Raw genomic sequence first — 15,882 nt, 5'->3', positions numbered from 1 at the left:
TGTTCTCCCTTTTAGGGACCTCAGGGGCCTCCAGGACAAAAGGTATAGTATACACTGTGATAAGAAAGATATTTTTTTCTGCCTAGTGCCAAGGTACAATCTACTGGCATGAAGGCTTTTATTACTGTACCCCATGCTATAGCAGCTGTTTAGTCTGTGAGTTCTATTTTCTCAAAATACACCACCTAAAGCAGGGCTTTCAAACTTTATTTCATTGAGGGCCGCTTCAGGGTTATGTTTGATGTCAGGGGGATGGGATGGGCATTGCCAGGGTGGGCATGGCCAGCTCAATATCACTCATATTGGGGGCGCCTGTGGTGGCCCGATCGCTCTGCCAGTGAAAACGGGCTCCCAAGCTCTGTTTTTGCCTGCAACAGCTTCTTGCAACCATCTGCCAGAGAAAACAGAGCAGCCCTCCCCAGCTCCATTTTTGCTGGCAGAGGCACCACAGGCTGGTCCTTCACTGTTTAATGGGCGGCCCCACAGGCCAGATCTAAGCACACCATGGGCCTTGAGTTTGACACCCCTGACCTAAAGGAAGAAGAAAAATCTCAACTCCTCACCAACGCAGCTTAGTTATAGAGATGAGGGCAATGTTTCTTTTCAGTCTGTTAGCTAAATTTACCGCTTAAAGAGTTATGATGTTCTGACATGAAGGCTGGTAAAATAATGAAACCAAACTCTAAACATAGTGGGAAATGCAGCTTGAATTTCATTTGGTCTTTGATTAGATTGCTGCCATATGATGTAAGAAAAAAAAGATTCTAGGTGTTGTTGAAATATGGATTTTTGATTGCTGGCCAATATAATTTGATTTCTATAGTAACCAGAGAACTGACTTCCTGTGAATGTTTTCAATATTATTTACATTCATCAGGATTGACAATGAAAGAGTGAATTCACAATTTATGGACTGTAGCAGTACCAAATACAGCAGGAATTTAAAAAAAAACATTTCAAATGAATTTTCTGAGGCAGCTGCCTAACAACTTAACCCCCTGTCTCTCCATCCTCAATTCAAGACAAATTGTTTTGAATACTGTTTCTTTAAAATAAAATGTTATACTGACATTTCATAAAATGTAGGGGTTAAAGAAGGAATTAAAGGAAACTAAAATAATTGTTACTTGTAAACTGTACAAAACTTCTGTTTAAAATTGGAAAGTGGTATTTTCTTTTTTAAAAAGATACAAAATAAAGTCATAAGCTACTATCACAATAGCATAATGCAATCAATGTGGTTTGTTTCTTTTTATTCTCTTTTCTTTCTTTAAGTTTATGTTGTATTAGATTCTATTTATAATAAAATATTGTATAATTTTAATATATTAATTATAATCATATAAAATTATAATTAAAAAAACTTAATAAAAATTATGCAGTAATGTGCCCACTTTTGGAGTGCAGGCTATATAGCTGTTCAATTGACAATTGTAATTAACCCTGGAATTATGGTTGTAAGTCATTGTGATTGTAAATTGAGGTGTTTTGACCCAATTTTTCAATATGCAGCAGTCGTTTAAGTAAACTCTGTGGGCATTGAGTAAAGGCTGTGGTAATTAAGTGAACACTTTTCATAGCTCATTTTCATTCATAGGGGTTTTTTTTATTTGTTTGTTTAAGGTCCTCAAAACTTTTCAACAAGTAGCTGGATACTGGATGGATCAAATAAACTTGATTTATTTTCTTTCATATTATTGTTTAAAAGGTCATATATGTTTCAGTTCAGTATTTTATTTTTTTCAAAAAAGGAAAGGACTATATTGATAACACCTAGATGATGGCCATATTCAAAATTAGCAGCCCTTGGGTAATTCTGTAAAAATAGAATATGGAATATATTCTAAAACTACGAGAAACTTTTAAATATTGAATTCATTTTTAGCACACAAACTTTGCTTCGTAATTCTGAAACAGTATACACAACAACAATAAGAAAAAAAAGAATAATTATTTATAGTTAATTTAAAGGACATTGCTATTGAAAGCTGAATGTATGAATAAAGTTGCATAATTTACAAGATATAAATATCTACAGTGAAGAATTGCATGATCTGTTTGATAATTTTGCTAAATTCAGATATATGATTCTCTTCAGGGCTCATTTGGTGCACCTGGTATCCCAGGAGCAGATGGACAACAGGTAAATTACTATTATTTTAGATGTAATCCTAATCCTGTGATGGCGAACCTATGGCACGCATGCCACAGGTGGCACGTGGAGCCATCTCTGAGGGCAAGCGAGCCGTTGCTCTAGGTCAGCTGCAGCGCGCATGTGCAAAGGAAGGTCGCCATTGCCTGGACTTCTGCTGTTTTTTCCATCATACCCTGGCTGCTCCCAACGCCCCTATGCCCCCCCCCAGGCCCTGTCAACGCCAGCAGGGTACACCAAACTCTAACTGTAAGTGTCTGTGGACCTCTAGGAAGGAACCACCCTGAACCAGCATGAATAATCTCCCACTTTTGGGTCACCCTGCCATGGAACATCCTGAACACCTTGAACAATCTCTTACCTTGTGGTCACCTTCGTCGTTTTATGCAATTTTATGTAACTAAGGGTATTCGATCATTCCCACCCCCTTCTTCTATATCTAAATATTTTAACATCTCCTTCCTCCCTCTAAGACCCCGACTCATTAGCCATCAACTTTTATGAACTTTTATCAACTTTCTATCAACCTTTATTAGCATCCTGATTCCATTGGACTTTTAACGAACTATTTATTCGAGGCTGGACCTGCTCCGCCTGCGGGAGGCCCCTCTCTCGCAGGTATGGCCCTTGGCTCTCTCAAGGGCCTGCCTTGATGACGGGTTTGTGAACCCCGAGAGGTGGAAGAATCGGAGGCTGAGGGGCTTTTTATCCAGAAGTTTTTTATTGTTATTAAGGGGTTCCAGGGAGGGGGGGTGTGATAACCAGGCCGGGAGAGGCGCCAGTGCCAGTGCCAGACGGACAGGTGAGTCCGGGAAGGAAGTGAGCGGAGCGGGGGGGGAGAGGGAACAAGTGATTCCAATAGAGGGTTGTTTGATTACAACGGTCGCGGGGAGGGGGGGATGCGAGGACAAGAGAAGATCACAAGGTCGGTTGGGAGACCGTGGTTGTTGGCTATGCCCGGTCGTTTGCACCAACCCCCGCAACCTAGGTGGCCAGGAACTACAGAGCCCGGGCCTACGGCTGATGCTTTGCAATGCAAGGTCCGTAACCAACAAGGCCCCCCTCATTAATGAGTTGATCTCTGAGGGGGAGCTAGACCTTGCAGGGATAACGGAAACCTGGTTGGGCCACGAGGGTGGTTTACCCCTCGTGGAAATGTGCCCACCAGGTTTTCGTGCATTCCATCAGCCTCGGGCCCTGGGTAAGGGTGGTGGGGTGGCGGTAGTTATACGGGAAGGTCTAGAGCCGAGGGAGTTCACTGTTCCTCAGATATCCGGGTGTGAGTCCCTTGGTGTGAAATGGGGCCCAGGGAGGCAGTTGGGTTTGCTGATTGTATACTTGGCTCCTCGCTATACATCAGCAGCCCTGCCCGAGCTCCTCGAGCTGATCTCGGAAACGGCGGTTGAGACCCCCAGGCTTGTGGTTATGGGGGATTTCAACCTGCCGTCGACGGGAGCAGCGTCTGAGGTAGCTCAGGAGTTCATGGCTTCCATGACAGCCATGGGCCTGACCCAGTTAATTCAGGGCCCCACACACGAAGGAGGCCACACATTGGACCTTGTTTTTGTATCTGAGCAGTGGACGAGTGATCTGGGTAGAGGGGGTTTTACTGTTACACCCCTGTCATGGTCAGATCACTCATGTCTCCGGCTTGACTTCCCTGGCGCTACCCCCCACCGCGAGGAGGCGGGACCAGATGGTCCACGCTGGTACCGCCCCAAGCACCTGATGGAGCTGGATAGGTTCCAGACAGAGCTTGGGCCATTACCTGTAGCCCTGACCCGCACTCGGTCGGAGGACCTAGCGGCCGCCTGGAATAGGGCGGCAGCTGGGGCCTTGGACCGGGTTGCGCCTTTGCGACCTCTCCTGCGGCAGCGACCCACCCGGGCTCCTTGGTATACCGAGGAGCTGAGGGTGATGAAGCGCCACAGGAGACGTCTAGAGAGCAGGTGGAGGTCCTCACGCTCCGAATCTGATCGAACACAGGTAAGATCCTACTTGCGGACCTACCTTGTGGCATTAAGGGCGGCCAAACGTAGATATTGTGCCACCCTTATTGCGTCCGTGGATAACCGCCCTGCCGCCCTGTTTAGGGTGACCCGCTCCCTCTTGTCACAGAGGACGCAGGGGGCACCCTTACAGGCGCACCAGGCGAACCTGGTGGAACGCCCCCCTTGTCACGGCTGCCACATGGTCATCCATTGACAGCCGGGCATCAAGGAGGACGCCCAAATTGCGCGCCCGTTCCACAGGGGGCAATTGGTCGCCCCCTATGGCCAGCGATGGGATCAGCTGGCTGAACCGAGGTGCCGGTAGCCACAGCCACTCAGTCTTGGAGGGGTTGAGTTTAAGTCTGTTGTCCCCCATCCAGACCCCGACGGCCTCCAAACACCGGGACATCACTTAGACAGCCTCGAAGGGCAGAGCAGAGGAATTTGGGGAATATCTGCAGGACAAAGTCACTCAGATCCGGAGCGGATGGGCCCCACTCAGTGGACCAGACGGGCCGCCAACAGCGAGACTTGTGAGACCATCCTGGGAGGAGTTTGATTCTGTTGCCCCCGAGGATTTAGATAGGTTGCGTGGACGGCTGCGACCCACCACATGTTTAATGGACCCGTGTCCCTCCTGGTTGGTACTGGCATCTTGGGAGGTGACCCAAGGCTGGCTTCTGGGCCTGGTGAATGCCTCATTGGGTGAGGGATCCTTACCAACCGCCTTGAAAGAGGCGGTGGTGAGGCCCTTACTTAAGAGGCCTTCACTCGACCCAATGGAGCTAGCTAACTATCGTCCAGTCTCCAACCTTCCGTTTCTAGCGAAGGTTGTTGAGAATGTGGTGGCCCAGCAGTTTCCACGACACCTTGACGAATCCGAGTATCTAGACTCACGCCAGTCCGGCTTCCGATCTGGGCACAGCACAGAGACAGCCTTGGTCGCGTTGGTTGATGATCTCTGGAGGGCCAGAGATAGAGGTTGTTCCTCTATCCTGGTCCTATTAGACCTCTCGGCGGCTTTTGATACCATCGACCATGGTATCCTATTGCGCCGGTTGGAGGGGATGGGAGTCGGAGGTACCGTTTTGTGGTGGTTCGGCTCCTACCTCTCCGACCGAAGGCAATGTGTGTTGACAGGGGGACAGAGGTCGACCCCGAGGCCACTCACTTGTGGAGTGCCACAGGGGTCGGTCCTCTCGCCTCTCCTGTTCAACACATATGTGAAGCCGCTGGGTGAGATCATCCGTGGTTTTGGGGTTGAGTATCACCTCTACGCTGATGATACTCAGCTGTATATTTCAACTCCAAACCACCCCAACGAGGCTGTCGAAGTGATGTCCCGGTGTTTGGAGGCCGTCGGGGTCTGGATGGGGGACAACAGACTTAAACTCAACCCCTCCAAGACTGAGTGGCTGTGGCTACCGGCACCTCAGTTCAGCCAGCTGATCCCATTGCTGGCCATAGGGGGTGAACAATTGCCCCCTGTGGAACGGGCGTGCAATTTGGGCGTCCTCCTTGATGCCCGGCTGTCAATGGATGACCATGTGGCAGCCGTGGCAAGGGGGGCGTTACACCAGGTTCGCCTGGTGCGCCAATTGCGCCCCCTACTGGACCAGGATGCCCTACACACGGTCACTCATGCGCTGGTGACGTCCCGCCTGGATTACTGCAACGCTCTCTACATGGGGCTGCCCTTGGGACGCGCCCGGAGACTGCAGTTAGTTCAGAATGCAGCCGCGCGGGCTGTGATGGGGAGTACGAGGTACTCCCACGTAACACCTCTCCTGCGCGAGCTGCACTGGCTACCTGTGGTTTTCCGGGTGCGTTTCAAGGTGCTGATTACCATCTTTAAAGCGCTCCATGGCACGGGACCTAGTTACTTGCGGGATCGCATCCTCCCACATACATTCCTGCGGCCAATACGCTCACACAGGGAGGGACTTCTCCTGGTGCCGTCCACTAGGCAATGCCAGCGGGCGACACCGAGGAGTAGGGCCTTCTCTGTGATGGGCCCAACCCTCTGGAATGACCTCCCCCCCCGACATTAGAACCACTTCTGACCTCCGCTCCTTCCGGCAAAAACTGAAGACTCACCTGTTCCGATTAGCAGGCCTGGCATAATTCAACTGTCCCTCCTGGCAAATGTATTATATCTGGTTATTTTAGGGGTTTTTTAATTTACTGTATTTGTTTTTAGGGGTTTGAATTTATTTTATATCTGCTTTGTACAGTTCTTTTAACGGCATTTTAACCTCCTCCATGTCAACTGTCAACTGTACATATTTAATTTTATTGTATCTTGTTATATTTTGTATGAACTGTACACCGCCCCGAGTTCCTTTCGGGAGAGGGGGCGGTCTAGAAGCATTAAATATTATTATTATTAATATTATGCCGACCAGCTGATTTTATGCCTTTGAAGGGCCTCCGAAGGACATTTTTGTCTTCCCTTGGCTTCAAGAAAGCTCCGAAGTTGGGGACAGTGAAAAACGGGCCTACCGGAAGTTCAGAAACGGACTCCGGATGTCCGAGGAAGATTGTTTTCACTTTCTCAGACTTCAGGGGGGTGGGGGAGGTCATGCACGCATGCACGGGGGGTAGCAGGGGGTCATGCATGAATGCACTGGGGGCGCACGGGGTGATTGAATTATGGGTATGGGCATGCGTACGTGCTATCACACACAGACGCATGCTTTTGGCACCAGAGCCAAAACAGCTTAGCAATCACTGTCCTAATCCATTTAGAAATTAATCTAACTAAATTCAATGGCTCCTACTCCCAGGATAGGATTGATATTTTAAAACCTTATTTTTGCAAACCCATGAAATTAAGACATTTTCTCTAATATAAAAGCAAAAAGTCGGTCAGATAGTTTGTCTTGGCCAGATAAATTTATACAAATTGTAAAAACAGTGTGGCATGAGAGACAATAAACAATGTACAAGTAGAATGGACTGCAATCCAACACAATGTTCCATGTGTATAAAACCAAATGAAATTAATGGAGCTTGGAAAATACAGTGTTGCTCTGTGGTTTAAACTTTTATTGATGACCGTAAGGTTAGAGAGCAAAGTAAGAAAGATGAAGAAAATCAAATTCCTCCTATGGGGATGGCAAGGAGGGGAGAGCAGAAATCAATGCATTTGGCAGAAAGCAAATCCAGAGATCAGTTAAAATATAGCTCCATGAGAAAATAAGTGAGGGGTGCTTGGTAATTCTCCTTTATCAAGAAAATAAGGGATATAGGCTTTGTGACAATTTTTTAATGTAGTAGTTCACATTAAATTTTGTTATCTCACAGCTCTTTGACTGGCAACCTGCATTAAATCTTTAACTAAACCAAGATAAATTTTTCAATACCATGCTATAAATGACTAGAAAATAATGTCCCTCCAGTATTTCTAGTAACTTTATGTTTCTTTAAATTTCCATAATAAAATTAACTTCCACAAGGACAATCTATCCCCAAGACCAATAGTTAAATCCCTTAAAACGTGTATTCGAATTTACAGCAACTGGTATGACATTCTTGGCAGATCAGGTTGGTATTTTAATAACTTGCATCTTAGATAAAATGATTTTTAAATCATGTGGCTCATAAAACTGTATTATTAAAGATTAACTTACCATGAAGAAAAACATTTGGCATAATAGAATTTATATAATGAATGCACAAACTGTTGTCTTCATAGATACTCTTTTTTCTTTTTTAATTATTCATCAGTTTACTATAAAATACATAAAGCAGCCTAAATTTTGTTTCTTCTACTTATTCTTCCCATGCAAAGACGTTTCACTGATTTAGCCTTAGAATAAATAAACCATGGGTGTTTCTACAAAGCTGTGTTCTGATGTTGGACATATTGCCTAAGAGGCATGTTTCATAAATGAGAATTTATTCAACTGTTCTTAACCATATTGCTTTGCAATATTGTGACACAATGTCATAATACATGTCTCCTTTAATGAATACCTGAAGATAAAAACATATATTATTTTCTTTGCTTATTTTGGGCATTGGCTGTTGGAGGAGATGCATTCTGATCTAGACAGTCTCAGTCACACTTTCAACTGGCAAACTCCAAATCCAAAAATGCTAGAGAAAACCAATCCAAAAATGCTAGGGAATTTCTGGAATCTTGGTATTCAGACAAATTAATGATCATCAGTTACACAGAAATATACCATATTTACAAACCATTCAAAAGAGATAACAAAAGACTAAGGAGGAAACAAAAAGACTATGACTTGTTTTCTCTTAAAGGGCATTTTTCAGTGTTAATTCTGCTTTCTGTGACCTATAACTGGATTCCTATAGAAAATCTGAAACTTTAACCTTTCTCAATTCAAATCTATTTTCCTCATGAGATCATATTTTAATATCGCTTACCATAGATGTTCAGAACAGTGGTGGGTTTCAAAAATTTATATTACCGGTTCTGTGGGTGTGTCAAAAAGAATAGTAATCCATTCAATGCAGGTGCTCTTTTCAAATGTTAGACTTCTGTGTTTCGCAGGCAGCTCTGCCTTTCTAAGACAGTACTTTGCTGTTATTTAATTATTTAATCTTTCAGATAGGAAGAAAAGTTAAAATTCTGCCAGTTTCATGACATATGTGACGTTATTATGCAAGGTGTAATGCCAGATGAAGGTAGACTACGTTGAGTTCCATTGTACATTATGGAGCCTTCTGTTGTGCATTCTCACATTAGAGCTAAGGCTTTTGGATAAATCAGTAGTTCTTTCAAAATAATATTCTGTAAAGCAAAACTGAACAAAGCTCAGGAATGCTTGGTTCTGTATTTCTAAATTATCTCCATGTATATTCACCCTAGACTAGAATGCACAGAAATCGCACTTGGAAGATTACATTAAAGAGCTCAGCATTTTTCAAGATTCTAGAGCATTCTTACGAAGTTTAACAAATTGATCTCTAATCAAGAACGGTTACTGAATTTATAACATAATTGAAACGATGCCTTTATGTCAGTTAACTGAATGTTCCAGAGTATGTCGATTAAAATATTTTAATACAGAAAAAGATATACTGAAAACAAAAATTACATTGCCTAATATAAAAAAATGCATTGTTTTACATTTCATAGATACATTTAAGTTTGATCCAACCGTAACGTGTTCTGTATGTAACATAAATTTTGACTTACTATTAAAATGATGCACATTAGCAAGGTAAATTCTAAAATTGATGCACTTCACAATAAATCATTATGCCGGTTAATGTAGCATGTCGAATTAATATGCTTTATTCAAATGAAGTTAGGCGAGTCTTTTTCTCTTTGTTTTGATTATCTCATAAAACTGTTGGGAGAGAAAGATAAACAAGTGCATCAATTAGTCATAAATAAACTCATACATATGAAAAATATGGTTGCTATTGGGTTCCATTTATAACCATAGTTACTGTGTTAATTTTATGCTCACATCCATTTGACAGTTGCCCAGGACAAGACTTTCTACAGTCTTGTTTTGCCCTATAATCATGGAACCGAATCCTATTAAGTCATATTGAAATCAGAGAGAGAGAGAAAGTCACAACTAGAAAACGTTTAGTAATTTTAGTCATTTAGACATCTTAATTAACTAAACTACCTCCAATGTATTGAATGAAATTCTCTGATATGAGAATTTCTCTGATATTCTCCGATATTAAATTAATAAATGGGATTGGGTCTTACTCCAGTGGAATTGGCCTGCCCCACTCATACCAGCCCAATGGGCATGCTGCGGACTTCATCGGCCAAAGAATTTCAGCTGTTGGGGTCCAGGAAAAGAGCCTTTTTTTGCCATGGCTCATGTCCTTTGGACCCTCCCCCCACACACATTCACGGACACAGGTGAGATTCACTCCTACCCTTCTGGTTTTCCATAAGGCCTTGAAAACAACTAGCTTAGGGCCCAAAGATGATGTAGTACTTCAGATGTAGTTAATGGAGTAGGTAGCTCCCCACCTCCCCCTATACATACCTTGTTCCCTCCCTCCCCATTGTTTAATTGAAAGTATGACTGTAGTTATATTAAATTTTTTATTGCTTAATTGGCTTTTATTGTTTGTAAGACACCCAGAGTCACCTTGAGGTTAGATGAGTGGCAAATAAGTCTAATAAATTAAATAAATAAATAAAAACCATGGCTATTTCCATTCTTTTGACTCTTAGATTTATAGGATTGTAGTTTTTAGATCTACGGATACTTTTCATTGTTTATTTCTTAATATTTTTGCAAATGCTGTGTTTTTCTTTATATGGTTCTTTTGCATTAGACATGATGTTTCTCTCCTTCCCTTCCCTTTTTTTTCTTTTAAATTTACATAAACTGGGTTCTTCGTAAATTTAGTTATTGAACTTTCAAATCCAAAGGTAGCAAACATCACTGCCTTTAGTTTGTACAGAAAGTTCCCAGGCAGGTTTTGTAAGCATTCAGAACATTGCTAAAAATATGCATTATTTACTTAACCTGCCAGATGGACAGGAAAGCGGTAGAAAAAATAATTTAAGATATCAGGGAGGTAATAAGGAAGAGGAAAATAATATTGAAAAGTTCTCATTCAGCTCTAGCTCGAAATGTTAGGAACATACCACTTTTCATTATCCCTGCCTTGGTCACAAATCTTAGGAGAAATCTGGTTTCTTTTTTTAAATTGTAATAAAATGCACAAATAAATTGGCATAAATTGGTTGAATTCCTTTTTTTTCATTTTCATGTTCCTTTTTTCATCACGAAACCTTCTACTTTCCTGGAAAATTGAACTAAGAAATATCTTCCAACTCTATTTGGAAACATGTTAAAATCCTGTTTTATCAAGTGAAGAAGGGAAATGTGTTTCAAATTGAGTTTGAAAGCTATGGACATATCACCTGTACTGTTATTTGTTGTTTATGGCGATAATACAGAGGTGGGTTGCCATCAATTGCTGTTGATATTTTCAAGGTCTATAGTTTACTTATTTTCTGGGGGTGGGATGGGGTAGTGGTAATTCTGTCACAAAATTAGTTTTTAGGCCCATTCTTGCTTAGTTTCTTTCTCCAGGCATGTTCCATCACATATGCCCATTACACAGTATTTTTCACAAGACTGATAAAAGCATATAATACAATACAATACAATAGTAGAGTTGGAAGGGACCTTGGAGGTCTTCTAGTCCAACCCCCTGCCTAGGCAGGAAACCTTATACCATTTCAGACAAATGGCTATCCAACATCTTCTTAAAGACTTCCAGTGTTGGGGCATTCACAACTTCTGGAGGCAAGCTGTTCCACTGATTAATTGTTCTAACTGTCAGGAAATTTCTCCTCAGTTCTAAGTTGCTTCTCTCCTTGATTAGTTTCCACCCATTGCTTCTTGTTCTACCCTCAGGTGCCTTGGAAAATAGTTTGACTCCCTCTTCTTTGTGGCAACCCCTGAGATATTGGAACACTGCTATCATGTCTCCCCTAGTCCTTCTTTCTCTTAAGCTAAACATACCCAGTTCCTGCAACCGTTCTTCATATGTTTTAGTCTCCAGTCCCCTAATCATCTTTGTTGCTCTTCTCTGCACTCTTTCTAGAGTCTCCACATCTTTTTTACATCGTGGCGACCAGAACTGAATGCAGTATTCCAAGTGTGGCCTCACCAAGGCATTATAAATAATATTATAATAATAATATATTATATTATATATAATAAATAATAATATATTATAAATATATAACAAGCTTTGGCCTGTTAGCCTTTTGATGATTCTTTTGATTCTGAGCCAATACATTTTGTAAGACAGCAGGATTGTCATCAATTCTGGTAGGAGAAGTATCTTCCACAAAGTCATTTGGGATAAGTCGGCCTGCTGTTCTTTGTGATATCTATAATCAACTTTGAACGTATATATTGTGACAAAAGAACTGCCACAAGAATTCACAATGTCTGTTTTTCAGAAGTGTAGTTTTCAGACATCAGCACCTTCATTCAGGTTTACAGGCTTGAAAAAAACCCTGTCCTGCCCAATAGGAGGACTTCAAATTAAAAAAAAGTTTTTTTTTTTTTAAAAAAGGTCTATGCTTCGGCAAAATGAAGTATTTTCAGAACCTTGGAAAGCTCCACACAGGAAGCTCGAAACTCGGTTAAATCTGAGATGATGACAGGACTACATTTTCACAGGGGAAATCATATTGAGGCAGGGGTGACATTCAGCAGGTTTGACAGGTTCTGGAGAACTGGTAGCGGAAATTTTGAGTATTCAGAGAACCGGCAAATGCCACCTCTGGCTGGCCCTACCCCCATCTATTCCTCCCTCCCAAGTCCCAGCTGATTGGGATGGAATGGAGATTTTGCAGTAACCTTTCCCTGGAATGGGGAGGGAATGGAATTTTGTTGTATCCTTCCCTTGGAATAGGGTGGGAATGGAGATTTTTCTGTATCCTTCCCCTGCCATGCCCACCAAGCCACGCCCAAAGAACCGGTAGTAAAAAAAATTGAATTTCATCAGTTTATTGAGAGTTTGCTTCAGTCAGGCTAAACTAGTTCATCATACTCTGAAACCCTTGTGGGAATATGACAACTGTGAGGGAATTTGGAAAATATTCGATTTGGGGAAGGCTGTTTACTTGTTTATCAAAAATATCTCAAAAGAGTAAACAATTTACATGTTGTTGCATGACATTTTGATAATCCTTATAAATATATTTTCCAACTATGTATTTTGTACTTTAAAATGGGTTATTTCAGCTCAGATACATTTAAGACTATGGCATCTAATAAGTTATATTAAAGTAAGCTCTTTTTTAAAAAAAATCTTGCTTAGTGCAATTATTGTCCATGCTCCTCCATAATCCTCCACTCTACTCTTAATGTAAAACAATTTGTTGAGATTTGTATATTTAATGCTGTTAGAAATGCCTTTACCCTTTCCATTTAAAAGAAGTAGTTCATGATAGAAATGAAGCAAATATTAATAAAATAATTACAGAACTTTACAAAAAGTAGTATTCATCTATGTGATAGTTTAATTTTTTATATTAATCAACCATTCTTTGAAAATAATAAAATAATAAAACATACATTTTCATTTCTGTTTTTATTGCAACACTTATAATACTTTTGAACTGATCACTTAGGGGTGAAAATTGCTGATCCAGTTCAATTCATTTTACCTTTTTATGTCATTATTTCAGGGAGAACCTGGTGTAATGGGAGAAAGAGGCTTCTCTGGACTTAAGGTTAGTAGATAAAAGTTTGGCTAGTTATTTTTCACACTCTATTTTTATACATGATCTTTTTTTGCAGTTCTTTTGAGAGACATTTTTTTGTAGCAGAATAGTTTGTGACATTACATTCATCAGTGGAGCTCATAGGGAGTAGAACAATAATCTTCAATAAACACACTCAGAGGTTTGTTGTTGGAAAATATATTTTACAGGAAGAAATGGGCCATATTACAATATTCCTTTGATTCTTCTGTACTACTATAGTCATGTTGGGAGCGCCACGGCACTTCTGGGTTGAAAGGATTGAATGGTAACATTACCATTGCCAGGGGATGCCCAGCTGGAAGCTCTTTCATGTCCCTGTTAAGTTGTCCATTGAAGTGGTACCCATTGATCTACTTGCAGCCGCTTGCTTTCAAACTGCTGGGTCGGCAGGAGTTAGAGCATGTGATGAGAGCTCACGGTAGCAACCGGGTATCAATCACCGCCTGCTGATCGTAAACACAGCATCCTAACCTTGTGAATGACCACACTCCCTAGATTCTTCTGTAGTCATGTATGAGTTAAATAATGAGCCTATAAAGATGTGTGTAGATGGTACACACATATTTATAGAAGGTTGACCTTTGATGATAAGGATTATTCATTTTCCTAGCTCTCCACCCAAAGATGTCTTTTGCAAAATTTAAGTATTTCCATATACATTAACTGGTTTTGTGATTATTGAGTGAAATATGGATAAATGAGATTTAAGTCAGTTCCTCACTCATTAAACATACAGGAGCAAAGTTTACAGAGCATCATGCATTCCTTAAGTATAGTGGTGAATCAATACAGTCTGATCAAATGAAAAAATGACACTAAATATCTCAGTTCTATCATGTAAATGCTCTTAAGTGTAGTCTACATTCTTTGATTACATTGGCCATGTTTTCAACATGCAATCCTAGATCACAACAGAATTTGAATCTCATATGAATGAGGCAAGATCCGGAAATCATCATCTATGTCCTTTATATATAATGAAAGAGCAGACGCCTTCGGGGAGTACTCATTTCTCACGTTAGAATTTCACTGATTACAGTTAATAGCTAATTAGTTTCTCTATTGTTACATTTTAGAAATGCAAGAAATCAATAATCAGATAAGTTTGAATGAACTATGTAGAGCCAAAGTTCAAACATAATCAGAGTATTTAAAGATGCTTTCCAATCTGTAAGCAGTCATTAATATAAGAGCAAATTCATTTTGATAAGAGTCTGAGAATACAACTGCAAAATACTAATAAGTCAAAACAAAGCCATTAGTTATTCAATATTATAGCTTCCCATCCTGTAGGAGAAGGAGTAGCAGAACAAGGGAGAGGAATTAAAAGAGCAATCAGTCTAGACTCTCTATCTCAGCAGTTCCCAACTTTTCAGGCTTGGTGGCCCAGTGGGGGGGAGAGGGGAGGGGATAGTTCCCTGAAAGTGGCAGGTGGGCGTGCACAGCTCTATTTGTGTGAGTAGCATGCGTGCATGCGTGTGTGCGTGCCTGCTGCTCACACAAAGGGAGATTCACCTGCAAGGGCAAGCAGCCGCTGCTCAGCAAGGAAAACTTCACACGCATGCACTCGACCACCAACTTGCAAGCTTCCAAACAGACTACGGCCTGGGGGTTGGGGACCCCTGCTCTATGTAGTCACAATAAGTCCTCTTTTCTTTGTATTTTTTAAAATACTAAGTAAGCTGCACATGAATAAAAAAATTATCTAACCAATTAAAAAGGATAACTTGCATAAAAATATATTACAATAATATAGCCCAAATATAAGTCAGTGTAACTTATTTCTATTAAATCAATGGCAACATTACTATTTTTATTCTTACCTTTACATTTATTAAATAGTGCAATGGTCATAGATAAAAATCTGACAGCTCCATGAATGTCCTTGGAGAACAATAAATGCATTATTTCTGTCCTGTTTCAATTAGGGTGATCCTGGACAACGGGGAGAAAAGGTAATATATATACTTATTTATTCATACAAACAAATAATTTCAAAATTGAATTGTGAAGCGTTTTTTTTACATTTCATTTTATGCCAGAACTTAGAAAATCAGCACCCAGATCAATGTTATGTATTCATTAAAATGCTGTAAAAACGATAGAAAATCAGATTTTTCATTTTGAAAGATTGTAGGTCACATTGTAAGTGGAAGAATTGAAACAAGGGATACAATTTGGGAAGAAAAGTGAACAAAAAAAGGAGCTTGAACTTTGCACAATTAAGCATTTAATTGTAATGGTCCAGCTCCATGATGGCAAACCGATGGCATGTGTGCCACAGGTGGCATGCAGAGCCCTCTCTGCAGGCATGCGAGCTGTCACCCCAGTTCAGCTCCACTGTGCTTGCTCACACCTCTCAATGGCCAGCTGGTTTTCAGGTCACTGCTGCACATGCACGGGGGGGAGTGAACGTGCAGGGGTTGCTCACACATCCATGGGGGCCATGGCACATGTGTTAGGGTGAGTTGGGCACATCTGTGGGGGGCAGG

The 15,882-nt window shown here is 41.3% G+C and overlaps 1 protein-coding gene across 1 annotated transcript in view; it reads left to right on the top strand.

The window, feature by feature from the left end:
- Positions 1-15,882, top strand: part of COL25A1 (collagen type XXV alpha 1 chain) — a gene marked incomplete at its 5' end in the record, with an annotated part of 298,043 nt that overhangs the window by 218,101 nt on the left and 64,060 nt on the right. The window contains 4 exons of the mRNA XM_081960325.1: positions 16-42; positions 2,099-2,143; positions 13,313-13,357; positions 15,319-15,345. Of these exons, the coding sequence (XP_081816451.1) occupies positions 16-42; positions 2,099-2,143; positions 13,313-13,357; positions 15,319-15,345 (144 nt within the window). The remainder of the gene's footprint in view (positions 1-15; positions 43-2,098; positions 2,144-13,312; positions 13,358-15,318; positions 15,346-15,882) is intronic.

Source organism: Natrix helvetica (assembly GCF_964273705.1).
Source record: "Natrix helvetica genome assembly, chromosome: 7".
Classification (NCBI taxonomy): Eukaryota; Metazoa; Chordata; class Lepidosauria; order Squamata; family Natricidae; genus Natrix; species Natrix helvetica.
This window is presented reverse-complemented; position numbering and strand designations above follow the sequence as displayed.